We start from the raw sequence: 14,581 nt of genomic DNA, 5'->3' as shown, positions 1-14,581 counted from the left end.
TTTTCAGGGGATTCCTCCTCATCCTGTAAACCAAACATTTTTGTTTCTTCCAGTTTTGGAGCAACGGTCTCAAGAGTCACAGAATCAGTGCCTTCTGCTCAGATGGACACAAGTTTTTATGCGAGGATTTTTCTGGTGCCAAAGAAAGAGGGGTCCTGGAGACTGGTCCTAGACCTCTTCTCGGTCCTTTTGTAAAGGCTCCAACGTTCAAAATGTTAGCCTGTTACCAATCATTCCATCATGCAGTTTCATGCTCTTACATGTCTTTCCTTTTATGCAGTTTCATGTTAACATTAGATTTAAAAGACGCTTATGATCACATCCCTATTGACAAAGATTTCAGAAGTTTCTTAAAATTTTCTGTATCTAGCTCACGTTGTCAGTTTTCTATCTTACCCTTTGGTCTGTCTACTGCAGCAAGAGTATTTACGAATTGTAACTAAATCACTGCTACACCATCCCAGAACATAAACCAGAAATCCACAGCCATCAACATCCACCAGAAACTTCACTTGGAGAAAACCAGGGCTACCACAGACAGAGTAAAATTAAGAACTTTCATCTGTATTGTACGAAAAGACACCATCAAGAAAAAACTCTCATAAATGGCAAAACCCACCCAGTACAAAATTTTACCCATTCAAATCAACTTTGATGCAGTTTCAGTAAGCATTTTATTTTAATTGCTTCATTCAGTATTAAGTGCTTATTGAAAATGAACCAAAGCTGATTGCATTGGGTAAATTTTTTTAGTGTGTGGGGTTTATTTGTATAGAATTGTGTTGAGACTTTTTTATGTTCGGAGGAGCCTTTTTCATAATAAAGACAAAAGTGCTTAACCACTCATACTCTGTGGTACTCCTGATTTTTTTTTTTTTCAAGTGAAGTATCTGGTGAATGTTGGTGGTTATGGTATTCCTGACTCCAGTAATTGCTTACTGCAGATTTCAAGGCATCCACATTTTGCTATATTTGAATGATTGTTTTATATTTGCAAACACTTTTCAAGTTGTCAAGATTCTATGATGTGTCAAGAAATTACTTTTTGGTCTGAAGTTTCTGTTGAACTTACAGAAATCTCTTATCCCTTCCCTTCAAACAGAATAGTTTTTACGGAATGTCACCTGGATATTTCAGTAAGAATTTATTTTTTTGGATTTATTTATTTGTTAACATTTGTTTGCCAGGAAAGTCCAACTTGGAATGAGCCAATTTCAGCGGAGGCCTGGGGAGAAACGGTCCAGACGTATGTCTTTGTACCATGGCCGGAAACCGTATCACCCGGAGGAAACCCACACGATTGCAGGGAGGACATGCAGATGCCACACAGAAGGCACCCCAGCCAAGAATCGAACCGGAGAACCTCTTGCTGTGAGGCAATAATGTTAACCACTGCACCACTGCCTAGTCCAGAGCTTTTCACTGGACAAAGTGCAACTTTGCAAATAAATCTTCCTCCACTTTCCCAACCAGTCTCTGGTGTCTGACAAGGAATTTTTCAGGATACTGGGTTTCACAACTTCTGTGATAATCATGATTCCACTGTCCAGACTTCTCACGAGAAAGTTTCATTGGTACCTCAGATCAGTGGTTTCAGCATCAACATCCTGTATCTTTTCAGGTTCCAGTTCTGGGGTTTTTGAGAAGCGATGTTCTGTATTGGGTGGACCAGATATCTCTCATTCCAGATCTGCCATTATCCCTTCCACTTCCTCTTCACTCTGTTACAACAGGTAACTGAGACTCTGCATGGGGCCTGTATCAAAAGGGTGAAAGTGCAGAGTTTGTGGAAAAAAACAGGACTGACAGAAGCACATAAATGTTAATGAGAACATTAATAAATGCAGAAGTCCTGAAGACCATCTCAAAGCAAAGTATCACAGACAACACTACAGTGATATGGTACGTACATAGACAGGGGGGCTACCAGATCTTATCCCCTTTGCAGACTTTTTATGATAGCCTGGGAGGTAGCAGCTCAACTCTTTTTGACTCTACAGATTTCATACATTCTAATACAGCAAAACATTATAGCAGACAAGCTGAGCAGGACCAGTACATAGCCTCTGGAATGGAAACTACCTATGGGTCTTCAAGGAATTCATCCATATCTAGGGTACATTTCTGATCTGTTTGTCTCCTTTCACAACAGACAGTTAAAGAAATTTTGCTCCAGGACTCCTTACAGACAGGACTGGAAAACATGTGCCTTCTCCACATGGACTGTAACATTCTTGTATGCTTTCCCACCCTTTCCACTAATTTAATTAAAAATCCAGAACAACTCTCCAGAGATAATGTTAACACTCCTTTGACCCAGGCAACAGTAGTTTTCCCTTTTTTGGAAGTTGTCTAAAGTCAGTTACCACAATCTTTCCTGTATACTGGATTCACTCCACAAGACAGGGACTGTTTAATACTGTCCAACTTGAAAGCATTTTGGTTGAGTGGATGGTAAGATTGTTGATACAATTTAGATACCCTTTTTTCATGGAACATGCATCAGATACTAAAGGAGGCTAAAAAACTGCAACTAGGAGATCATATTTGTGTAAGTGGAAGAAAGTTCTAGTTGGTGCCATTTCAAGAACCAAGACATCTTTAAAGCCTGGATGCCTCTTGTTCTTGGTTATTTTTGTAAGTTATATTGTGATATTTTCTTGTGCTACAAAGATTCATTCTTTGGTTATTTCTGCTTGTCTGCCCTTGAACCCCCTTTCTACCTGTCCTCACATCAGTATTTGAAAAGGGTTTTACATATACATCCACCTAGAAAAGAGAGAGCTGTTCCTTGGGTTGTTAACTTTGTGCTTGAAAAACTAACACTGTTTCCATTTGAACCAGTTCATCAGGTTGATTTGAGATTCTTTGGAAGGCAGTATTAATCATTGCTCTGACTTATTTATTTTATTTTATTTTACATTTGTTGACCGGGCTAGTCCAGCTGGATATATGTCCATTTTCAGTGGAGGCCCGGGGAGAAAAGCTCCACAAATTACAACAACATAAAAGGTCAAGACAAAGACAATAACAGTATAATTTGGTACATAAGTTTTAACAATTATAGTACAAGCCTAAGATTATATATTTTATATTTCAGTAGGAAAAAGGAAAAATTTATCTAAGAATAGATGAATAAGACTAATACATTTGTATTAGAAATGGTGTAGTACAAATCTTTATAACATATTACAAAATTAGATACACCTAGTAATTTATGATAAGAGATACTAAGGTCTCACAAAACCTAAGAAAGAAAAACACTAGAGATCAATAGATAGAGTATAGAAGAACAGCAAACAAGGATGGATTTCTAGTGTTATTTAACACATAGGTTGTGATACTATATGAAGGTGTTTGATCATTCCACAGTATATACTTATTTACATGAGAAAAATCCTAAGGAAGGTTAAGCTCACTAAAAATTAGTGAGACAACACAAGATCATGATAGGCTAGGAATTGTGGGAGTCTAGTTAATAGTTAGGTACTTAGTCTGGGTTAACACAGGGGCATAGCCAGTGTGATTTGAGGTAGGGTTTAAGCTTGCTTTTAAATAAGCTGATAGAGGATATTGAGGTTAGCTGGCTTGGGAGGATGTTCCAGGCTTTACCTACTGTATTGGAGAACAAGGTGTCACCAGCTAAGTTGTTGGATTTTGATATTTGTACAAGTAGGTTATTAGCTGAGCGTAAGGTCTTGAGGTTATTATAGGGGATGACTAGGGATGTAAGTATGGGTGTATTTTGAGGTAAATACAGGATCTTATGGGCTACTATTAATTGATTGAAAAGTATTAAATTTGGCAGCTCTAACCATCCTAACTGATTCAGATTGATACAGTGATGAGTTCTATAGGAGGACCCAGCTGCAAATCTGGCAATATTGTTGTAGGAGGATGTAAGTTTACTCAGATTACTTCTACATATTTTGGTATAGATAGGGAGGCATAGAGCAAGGTAGAGATGAGGTGGGTACGAGCAATAGTAACCCTGGCTGGAGGTGTAAGAAAGGGTTTTATTCTATAGAGGGAACCTAGTTTCTTGTTTACTATTTTTATGGTGTTATTAATGTGAGGTTCAAAGGACAAGTTGTTATCTATTAGTACCTGAGTAGTTTGGTGGTTGGTTCGGAGATATTATAGTTCCATCATTTGAAGTAATAGTAAAGTTAAGTGGGAGGTTCTGGGTGGGGTAAATAGTAGCATTTTTGTTTTTTTGGGGTTAAGGATAAGACGTCTTTGTAGGAGCCAGTTTTCAACTGTACTAAAGGTCATTTGGGTTAGTGACTGAAGTTCTGATTGAGAAGCAGCAGCGCATATGAGTGTGGAGTCGTCAGCGTATTGGATACAGTCAGCTTGAGGAATTACAGAATGAAGGTCATTTCTAAAGATGGAGAAGAGTAATGGGCCTAATATAGATCCTTGTGGGACCCCTAGAGTGACTGGGACGTGGGAAGATAAAGTATTTTCCCATAGTACAGCCTGTTATGTAGGTATGAATGGAACCACTGTATAGTATGGTTGTCCAATGACAGGTTTTTGAGTGTGTCTATAAGGAGGTGGTGATTCGCCATGTCAAATGCTTTGGACAGATCAATAAATACAGCTGAGGATAGAGTATCAATATTACGATTGCTGTTAATATGGTTAGTGAAGGATAAGAGAGCAGAGGTGGTGCTATGAAATGGTCTAAAGCCATGTTGACAGGGTGCTAATAAATTGTGATAGAGTAGGTAGGTTAACAGTTGTATGTGTATACATTTCTCCATTATTTTTGCCAAAGGAGATAGAATAGCTATGGGCCTATAATTGGACAACTCTTTGGAGTTACCTCCCTTATGCAGGGGAATTATGTGAGAGACTTTCCAGATTAGGGGAATAGATCCTTCAGAAATAGTTCTGTTAATGAGGATGGATATGGGGTAGGCTATGACTTTAGCAGCTTTTGCAGGTATTCTGCAGGTAATTTATCAGCAGAGAGAGTAGTGGGTTTAAGTTTCTGTATGAGGTTACAGATAAGTGAAGTGGGCACTGGCTGAAAATGAAATTGATGAGAATTATTGGTAAAGGTTGTGGCAGAGCCTGGGATGCTAGGGGATAGCTGGTTGGCTAGGGATTGTATGGTTTCAGTGAAAAAAGTATTAAATGAGTCAGCTATTTGGATGGGATTGTTGTGATCAGAGCCAGAGGGAGAGGGAGTACTTTGAGCATCCAGGGTGTAGGAGGTTATTGATACCTCGCCAGAATTTTTGGGGATTATTTTGGTTGGTTTGTTGTAGTTGGTAGTAGTAGTTTCTTTTATCGGCTAATATGGCTTTTTTTGTTTCATTTCTAAACTTTCTGAATTGCAGGTGGTCTGAGGAGCTTTTTGTTGAGCGCCATTTGGCCCATTGTTTATTTCTTTGGAGGATTTTTTGTTTGGTCGTTTTGGTGAGCCATGGTGCGGTTTGGTTCTAATTCTAACTGCGTAATGGGGCATGGCTGTCTAAAATGGTTAGAAATTTAGAGTTAAAGTATTTCACGGCATTATCTATTGGGAGGTATTTCAGGGGTGACCAGTCACAGGTGACTAGTTCAGCTTGAAAGTGAGCAGGGTTAAAATTTTTGGTAGTGCAAATAGTTCTACAGATGGCAGAGTTTAGGATGACAGTTTTTGTTCTGATTAAATAGGTAAGCAAGTGATCACTTATGTCCTCAGGGAGGGTGCCTGTTTTATAGTTTAGTTGGGGGGTATTAGTGAGTATCCAGTCAAGGGTACTAGTTTTGTTGTTAGTTTTATTGGTGCGGGTTGGGGATGTTATAGTTTGGGTAAAACCATATAAGTTGATATGAGTAGAAGGCTGCTCAGATATACAGGAGTTCCAGTTAATGTTAAAATCTCCAAGTATAATGGTTTCTTGGGGGTAATTACTTGAGAGCCAGCTGAGGATAGCCTCTAATGTGTTGATGTTATTGCCTGGGGGAAGATAGACACATGATAGATATATGGCTTTGCTTTTGTTAAGCTGAACCTTAGAAGAATTTCTGCATTGTTGCAAAGTGGAGGTTTGGAGTCTAACAAGGTAACTTGTAATCCATTCTTATAAAGTATGGCTACGCCTCCTCCTTTTTTAGTGTTACGGTCACGTCTTATGATATTATAGCCAGGGGGTAGAACTGCACTGTCTTGTATTGATGGATTAAGCCATGTTTCAGACAAACAGAGGATGTCAAAGGAATAAACATCAATAAGGGCATGCAGGTGACTTCTAAAGAAAGGTGTCTGAGTTACAAGCTTTTATGGTGACTCAACCCTACCTCATTTTTCACAAGGTCAGAGTTTATCTGAGAGCATATTCCATTATGCCTAGAGTGGTTTTAGAGTTTACCTTGAACCAATCTGTTAACTCTGTGTATTCTTTCCAGAACATAAAAAGAAGGGAGAAAGAATCCTTCATACCCTGGATGTCTAGAGGCAGCTCAGATACTACTTGGGCAGAACTAAGTCCTGCAAGAAAACCAGTCAGCTGTTTATCTCCTATGAAAGTAAAAAAAAAAAAAAAAAGACAACCAGTGTCAAAACAGACAATTTCTGGATGATTGTCTTATACTGTTTCTTTTTTGCTATTGCCTCCATGACAAGAAATTTCCAGGCAGTGTTAGATCCTGCTCTGCTAGGACTTTGGCTTCTTCTGTGGCTTCCTGGAAAGGGTGGATTCTAGAAGTATTCAAGAGGCAACAACTTGATGTATTTTCACAATGCATTACAAACTGGATTCATTTTGCAGTCCAGAGCAAGCTTTGCTAAGACTATTTGCATGGGCTCCTGAATTCCTAAACTTCTTCATCCTCCCCAGTGTATTCCTAACCTCAGATAATCTACCCGAATAGCTTAGGGCTACTGCAACAGTGATCTAATGGTGAACATACTTCAGAAGTGTAAGTAAGCTTACTATAACAGCATCCACTCCCCTTGTTTTTGATGCATTGTCAGGGTGTGGACGGCTGTACCCTTGTGTTTTTAGTTACACTTTTTTTTGTTTTCCTTTCCTAGCATTTTTCCTTTCAGGAACTATAGCCTCCATTCGCAAGGCAAAAAGCTCTGAAGTTTTTGACACCCAACTCTATTGATGAGGCTCTGCCTGAGCGTCTGGTAGTTAGGGTGCACGGAAGGAGCCCTTAAGCTTTGAAAGCTAACCAGTAGTCAGATCCTGAGTAGTATGTAACCCAAATTACTTAGGTTTTTGTAACAGTGATCCATTAGAACATCTGCTGTACTTTTTTAGTGAAGCATAGTAGGTGTGTAGAGGTAAACACCCCACATAAGAGTATAGCATAGCTGTCAGTGCGCCATGCCTTCCTGCCAGTGGGATTAGGGATAGTGTGCAGAAGACCACAGTCTCCAAACTCCTTGCAGTATAATGACCAGCAGCCATCACTTATGTCATATGCATGATGTCTTTCGCTGCAGAGTGTCAGGAGAGGTAAGTGGATCACTAGGGGATGAATGATTTGTGATTGCTGGGAGAATGGGGAGCTAAAAAAAAACATCATTAAAGTCAACAATGGGTGGGGGTGATAAAAAAACTAATAAATTATGCCTGGTGTTTAGGTATGGGTGTATGAATCAGCTTTGTTCTTGGATTTGACAGTTTTATGTTTCACGTCTGTCATTTATTGTTGCATCCTGTTTTTACTTCATTCTTTTGCATCAGCTCTGGATCAACTTGCAGAAGTTGGATAATGTGTAATATGTTTGGGGTATCTTAAAGCTTCATACCTATCTACTGCTACAGCTGAGAAATTTTAGTGCACAGGAATTGACAGTTTCTGAGCTGTGATTGAAAATTTGATGAGATTAGGAGAAATGTTACTGGCTCTGTTGAAAAGAGGGATGAAACAGCTTTTACTCTGAGCTCGGGTGCGATTCCCAGTTATGGAGGTGAATGGGCATGTCAGAATAGAGAAGGCTTGATTGGGTGGTAGGCATGGAGGCAAAACCATTTACAAAGAGAGAAAGCAGTTTAGTAACTTGAAGCTTTGATATGATAACATTGGGGTGTACTACTACAAGGGTGTGAGTGGGGCTTGTAAATACCAACTCTTTATTGCACATGGGGCTTTTCATTAAGTGAAGCAGCAACTGAAAAACGCTGAGCTGTAGTACTTTGTTTTATATTTTGTGAAGTAAACCTTGATGCTGTATATTTAATACTAGGAAAACCATTCACACGTTTTTGATGAAGGCAGTAGCCACTGTATGACAGTTGATTGCCCTTATCCAAAAATTCCTTTAAATTATTTTCATGTTTATTACTTGCAACAACCGCATAGTCAAGTTCGGTATTGTCTTTAATAACAGTTGTTTGTTTTTATTGGCAGACATTGTTTTCATGCGGACATGGTACCCCGTGTCTGTGCCTAAGTTGTACAATCCGGTGACAACATTGCTTAAACCAGTAGGAGAGAAAGATTCCTGGGCTGGAATGAAGACAGTTGGACAGCTGCGGCATGAAGTGGGCACTAAAGTGGCTCACAACAAGGATTCTTTCTATAAGGTTGGGCTTTACCATCACTTTGCTAACTGCAGCTTAATCATGATAAAACAGTTGCAATACTTGATAGCTTATACGACATTTTCATACCTGACTAACAGAAACATTAGAACACTAAAAGATTTTTAACATGTATGTTGTTTCATTGGGCTACTACGGATTGTCAGGTCATTTATTCATTTATTTTCTTTGTAAGTGCTTGCATAGTGGTATTTAGTTTTACTGTCATTTTTGGAATTGTTTCTTGGCTATAATTTATTTTGGTTTGCCCTCTGTTTTTAACTGGATAAGTCCCAGCAGACACCAGTGTCCTTAAGAGTAATGTATTAACATTGGTAAATGAAAGTGATAACAGTATGCTGTGAGAGGGTGTAGGGTGTCATAGGATAATAGGAAGGTACTAGGCTATTGGCCCTGAGGCCCTTACAAGCCTAGCCAAGAATTTAGCCTATGTTCAGACAAGTCAGCATCCAGTGCCCCTGTCCATCAGGGACACAGGTGGAATCCCAGGAGTGTGTTTTCTATTCCCCATACAGTTGTTCAGGCTGTGCTTAAAAAGGGTTAATGAGGTGCTGTGCTTGACATGGAGAGGGAGTCTATTCCACAGAAGAGGGAGTCTCTGGGACACAAATTTGTCCCTCCAACAAGTCCTGTTGATGTCACAGACCAGGTTGAGGTCATGCATGCGAGTTACTTGCGGATATGCAGCAGTCTTATCAAGGTGGGGTCTGACATTGCTTTGTATGCCAGACAGAGGTCACCTCTGAGGAGTCTGTATGAGACTGAGTAGAGGGACAGGGCCATTAGCCTATCTGTGTAGGGTAGATATTAGAGGCCCTGGATTCTCCTGGTGAGGAAACTGTGGTCTATCCAGCAATTGCATGTGTGTTGTGAAGTGCATGCCTAAAGGGAAATTGTATTCAATAATGGGTTTTGTAAGGGAAGAATACAGGGATGTTATGACCACCTTATCCCTGGCTGAGATATCCTTACTAATGAGGTGGGCCATGTAGAAAGCTTTCTGTACAATGGAGGCAATATGATTCTCAAAAGTCAGTTTGCTGTCAACCTGGGTGCCCAAGTCCCTCACTACTGATTGCATGCTTAGGACCTTATTAATGTGATAATTTGTGGGGACTTCGCCCTCCCCAAAGGGGATGATGATGCATTTTTTGGCATTCAGTTTGAGGCCATGTTTCTTGCATCAGTCATTTGTTTGGGTGAGACCCTTTTGGAGGATGCCCACATCACTAGGGGGATTGATGACAGCACCCAGCTTGCAGTCATTTGCAAACTTGGTCAGCCATAGCCCACTGGTTTTGGTCTGCATCTCACAAAAGTATATCCCAAACAACAGAGGTCCCAAGACTGATTCCTGGGGTACACCGCTCCTTACGGGTCTACTGCTTGAGGTGGCTTCCCCTATTTTGACTAGGTGGGTTCTGTCAGTAAGCCAGTTTGCTACCCATCTGGTAACATACAGAAAGATGCCTAGTTGAGAGACAGCTTTTACCCTGAGCTCGGGTGAGATTCCCTTATTATACCCTAGGGGTACCCTGAGCTCTGGTGAGATTCCCTTATTATACCCTAGAGGGGAATAGTATCAAAGGCTTTGGCATGGTCAAGGTAGGTGGTGTGCACCGTCTTCTCCTCATCCACGGCTTTGGTGACTGTCTCAAAGACTTCGACCAAATTTAACAGGCATGACCTCCCCTTGACTAAATCAAACTGTGTGGGATCGAGTGTTTGGAGGTTGCCAATATCCTTGTTAATGAGGTCCCATGATAATCCACTCCATGGCCTTGTAGGTCAAGCTAGTTAGACTGATGGGTCTGTAATTTCATGGATCGGTGGGCGCTCCACCTTTGTGCGAAGCTTAAGGCCATGTTGCTCATTGGCACCTTATTTCAGTTTCAGCCCACTGTTCTGTACTGACATTATGATTCAGAAATCCCTGCAGTGTGCAGGGTAGATTGATAACTAATTATTTAATTCTCACAGCAGAAGTAGGACTATGTGAGATGAAGTTTTTGACTGTGTTTTGATGTGTTCATTGCAGAGTAATGTTTGTTAGCTAGGTGTAGGACTGCTGTGCATGTAGCTCCTTTTCATAGGAAACGTGATATGACATTTGCACATACTGGAGGGGAAATGCTACTCTTTCCAGTAAGTGCCATGTAATCTTAATCATCTGTCCAAGCTATGCAATTCACCTTGGACCTTGATTTAAAGTGTCATCAGATGTACGGAACCTTATGAGTGCAGCAGTTCAGATTCTGTAGTACAGTGTCAGGATTAACACATGAACCTAGACACCTGGTGTAGTCCTAGAACCCAAAGCCTTCTGATGTATCTAGCTTCAGAAGTCCGTGTGTAATCTGCTGAAAGACTAAGACCTCTAAATGTTTTCTTCCTGTCTTTCTTCTGTAAAGGTGGAGTTGTTCTGTCCTAGACTGAATGTTGTAGAACATTGATTCAAGGAGGTGTATTTTAAGGTTTTGAGGCTTTACCATTCTTTAGAATGTTTTTATTCCATATAAAGGTTTTCATTGTGCTTCAGCTACTGTTTGCAGTAAGCAGAGTAGCTGTTTGAAACCACTGAATACTCTGAGATGAATGCTTGTTTTGTTTATCTCAAGTGAAATATTTATAAGTGAATATCTGTGCTGTTTTAAAGGTTTTCTTTTTAATTTATGGATATATGTTTAATTCTTTGGCACTATTGAGACTAGTGAATTTTACTTGGTACTGTGACTACGTGTGCTGTCGGTGCATGTTGTACAGCATGGCTTTGCAAAACTTTCTGATATATTTTATGCAGTTTAGCCCTGTTTGCTGTGTGGGGACATATTTTATCCTTTCTATTACTGCTGCCCTTAGTCAGCCCTTAATAGTGTGTATTCTTTGTTTTTTTTCCTCTGACTTGATACAGCTGCCACCCTCCAATCAAATCCAGTTGCATCTAAAAAAAAAAAAAATCAACAAAAGTAGGCCTCAGCATACAGTTTCTTACTCTGTTGTTGCCTTAAGCCAGCCTGCAGGCCATGTACCGTCTTCCTTATCACCCACTGGGGTTATCTTCGCTCTTTTGTCAGCTGACCCAGTTGCAGTTTTTCCAGCTGCCAACTCTAACAAGAGGACCTTGGATGCATCTAACTGTGCACCCACTGATAAAGTTTAAGTAGTTAGAATTTCAGGGGGGAAAAGTTTTTTTTTTTTTTGCAGTGTCCTTACAGTTTAGATGACTTTGTTGCATCTTTGCCTACTGAACAGAGGTTATATGGATGGGATTGTTTCTAATGTGATGAGGTTTTTGAAACATGCTTTGAGTAGTGTCTTGGAAGGTGAGGACACAGTTTGTAGAAATGCAACCGCTTCTCTTGTATTTAGAAGGTATGCTTGGTTACATAACCAGAATTTTTCTGACAATTTTAAAACTGAGATTCTGACTGCTCCTTTAAGTTCTGAGGTTGTGTTTGGTCCTGCTGCTATTCAGATTCCCAAACGGTGGGATAATGGAGGTGAATTGGTATGTAGGGTATCTTGAATGTTCCATATTCCCAGGTTCTATCCTAAAAAAAGGCATCCAACTTCAAAGGGCAGCACAAAGAAAAATCACAGCCCGTCAAGAAATGGGGTACCAAGAGCAAATAGCAGGAGGTTAATGCTTACAAATAAAATAAAAGTGGCTTCTTTCCCAAAAAGATCATTCCCCTGCTAAAGAATGACAATGCCAAGACTCTGGGCACCCTGTTCCTTTCTCCTGTCCCTCCCCTTTCTCCCTCCCCCAGGCTTTTGCTCAGTGAGCACCCTGGCCAAAATACTCTCAGACAAATGTGTTCTAAGTAAAATTCAGAGAGGATATTTTTGGCTGTGAATAGAAAATTCTCCTGCATTCTGGAATTCTGGGACCAGACACATCTGTTCTACTGGTAATCCTTCACAAGTTGTACGCAGGGGGTTCTAGAACAGTTCCTCCACCACAAAAAAGGAAAAGGAGTTTACTCCAGGATCTTTTTGGTATCAAAAAAAGGAGTTATCATGCAGAGCAGTGTTGACTAAATACCTTTCTGAAAGTACCTAAATCCAAAATGCTTACCCTGCTGATGGCCCTACTCCTCCTTCCAGACCACGGTTTCATGGTGACTTTATATCTGAAAAATGCTTATCACATTCCTGTTGCTCCCAACTTTAATTTTTTATTTATTTAACATTTGTTGACTGGGAAAGTCCAACTAGGACAGAGCCTGTTTTCAGCAGAGGCCCGGGCAGAAACACTCCAGATGCAAGTCTTTGAAATGTGTGAGGAAACTGGAGTACCCAGAGGAAATCCACTCATACGCAGGGAGGACATGCAAACTCAGCACTTCCCAGCTGAGAATCGAACTGGAGAACCTCTTGCTTTGAGGCAACAACGTTAACCGCCCAAACCTGCAAAAGTCCTGTTTCACTCCCTAACAAAGAATTGTCTTTGTGGATTATATGATAGGCACAGAAAAAAGAATGACTTTTCTACCAGAAGACAAAGTCCTGACTTTTAAGAACATTTTCAAGGATTTCTTTCTTGGAGAAGCTGTCTCCACTAGAGTTTCTCAGAATTTTAGGCTTCATGGTATTAATGATCCTCATGATACAATTGGCCAGACTCTACATGAGAACGATTCAGTGGCACATAAATTGTTGGATCCAGCACCAGCATCCTTTAGAGTTCCAGTTACCAGTAACCCGTGCTGGAATTTGTGAAACGAGAGTTATAGTGGTGGAGGGATCAGACCTCCCTCAATCCAGGCTTACCCTTCTCCTTCCAGACCCCAGTTCAGTCAGTCCAGACAAACGTGTCAGATTTTGCATGGAGAGTAGCGTCCAAGGCAAATGGGGTCCTTCAGACTCTACATAGTAAATAAACATCAAAGAAATGTTAGCAGTGATCCAGGCCATAAAAGATGTCTTTCCATATCACTGCTGCAGTATTCCTCAACTCTGGGATTTCCTGCCAACGTCCAGTCTATATGCCAAAGCTTTTATTACCTAGGAGCATTGTACATCAGACGTATGCTCCCTGCGCAAGCGTAGAACATAAAGGTGATGCACTAATAGTCTCAACCCAGAAGTTTGTTGTCGCCAATGAATGTCAGTCTGAATGCCGTTCACTGTACTGGTTATACCGAGCATACAATTTCAGATAAGTACCTCATTGGGGTTGCTTTTTCTTTTTATTCTATGTTATAGTGTATTATATTTTGCCCAGGAAGGGGAAATGTCAGTGTGGGAGGCAGATTCCCCATAAGAACCACCACGATAGGTGACTGTTTTGCTTAGGTATGTCTCGCAACCACAATTGCTGTTCCATCTGTCAGGCCTTTGTACCAAAGAATTTGTTTAGCTGCCTTTTTTCCCTTTATCTTGAGAACCAATTTCTGAAGTTGTTGGCCCAGGGTACCATTTCAGAATCTGCTCACGCTGAGGTGCAGCTTCTGCTTAAAAAGAAGGCTAAGAAATTTAGGCCGGAGTCTGCTGCTGTCCAGCCTCCACTGGTCGTTTCTCTTGAGTTGAATGAGGACATGTCCTCTGAGGCCTTGCAAACATCCACGTAGGACATTGGTGGGGAACCATGTCTGATAATCTCTGAGGTGCCTAAAGGGGTTCCTAAGATCCTTGTTAGGGAAGAGGTGCTCTGTGTTATTCCTGGCTTTGCAGTCAAGCCTTAATGAATGATATTAAGGTGAAACTTTTGGATACTCCGATGGATAAGCAAAATTTGTTTGTCACTACTATGGCAGAGATGTTTAAGACTTTGCAAGATCAGAGTAAGGTCATGGAAGAAGTGCATCTTTATCTCTCCCATTCTCGTTTTTCAGAAGAACTGTCCTACTAAAACTGACTTTTTGTGTAGACTGCCTAGACAGTCTTTCAGGGGTAATAAGCCTGCTCAAAATGCCTAGGCCCCAAAAGCCGTCCTTTCCTGATAAGTCTGTAGCCGTCTGACTTTCTGCCCCCTCTTCCTCTTAGCCAGGTTCTCTTATCCTTTAGGCTTTCTCTCTCTCTCC

The 14,581-nt window shown here is 40.6% G+C and overlaps 1 protein-coding gene across 1 annotated transcript in view; it reads left to right on the top strand.

Annotated features, from left to right (window-relative positions):
- Positions 1 to 14,581, top strand: part of BMS1 (BMS1 ribosome biogenesis factor) — a gene marked incomplete in the record, with an annotated part of 1,196,647 nt that overhangs the window by 1,046,422 nt on the left and 135,644 nt on the right. The window contains 1 exon segment of the mRNA XM_044056283.1: positions 8,362 to 8,537. Coding sequence (XP_043912218.1) covers positions 8,362 to 8,537 — 176 coding nt within the window.

Source organism: Protopterus annectens, chromosome 14.part0, assembly GCF_019279795.1.
Source record: "Protopterus annectens isolate FY-2018-M chromosome 14.part0, PAN1.0, whole genome shotgun sequence".
NCBI classification, from domain to species: domain Eukaryota; kingdom Metazoa; phylum Chordata; order Ceratodontiformes; family Protopteridae; genus Protopterus; species Protopterus annectens.
The sequence above is the reverse complement of the archived record's forward strand: the minus strand, read 5'-3'. Positions and strand labels throughout refer to the sequence as shown.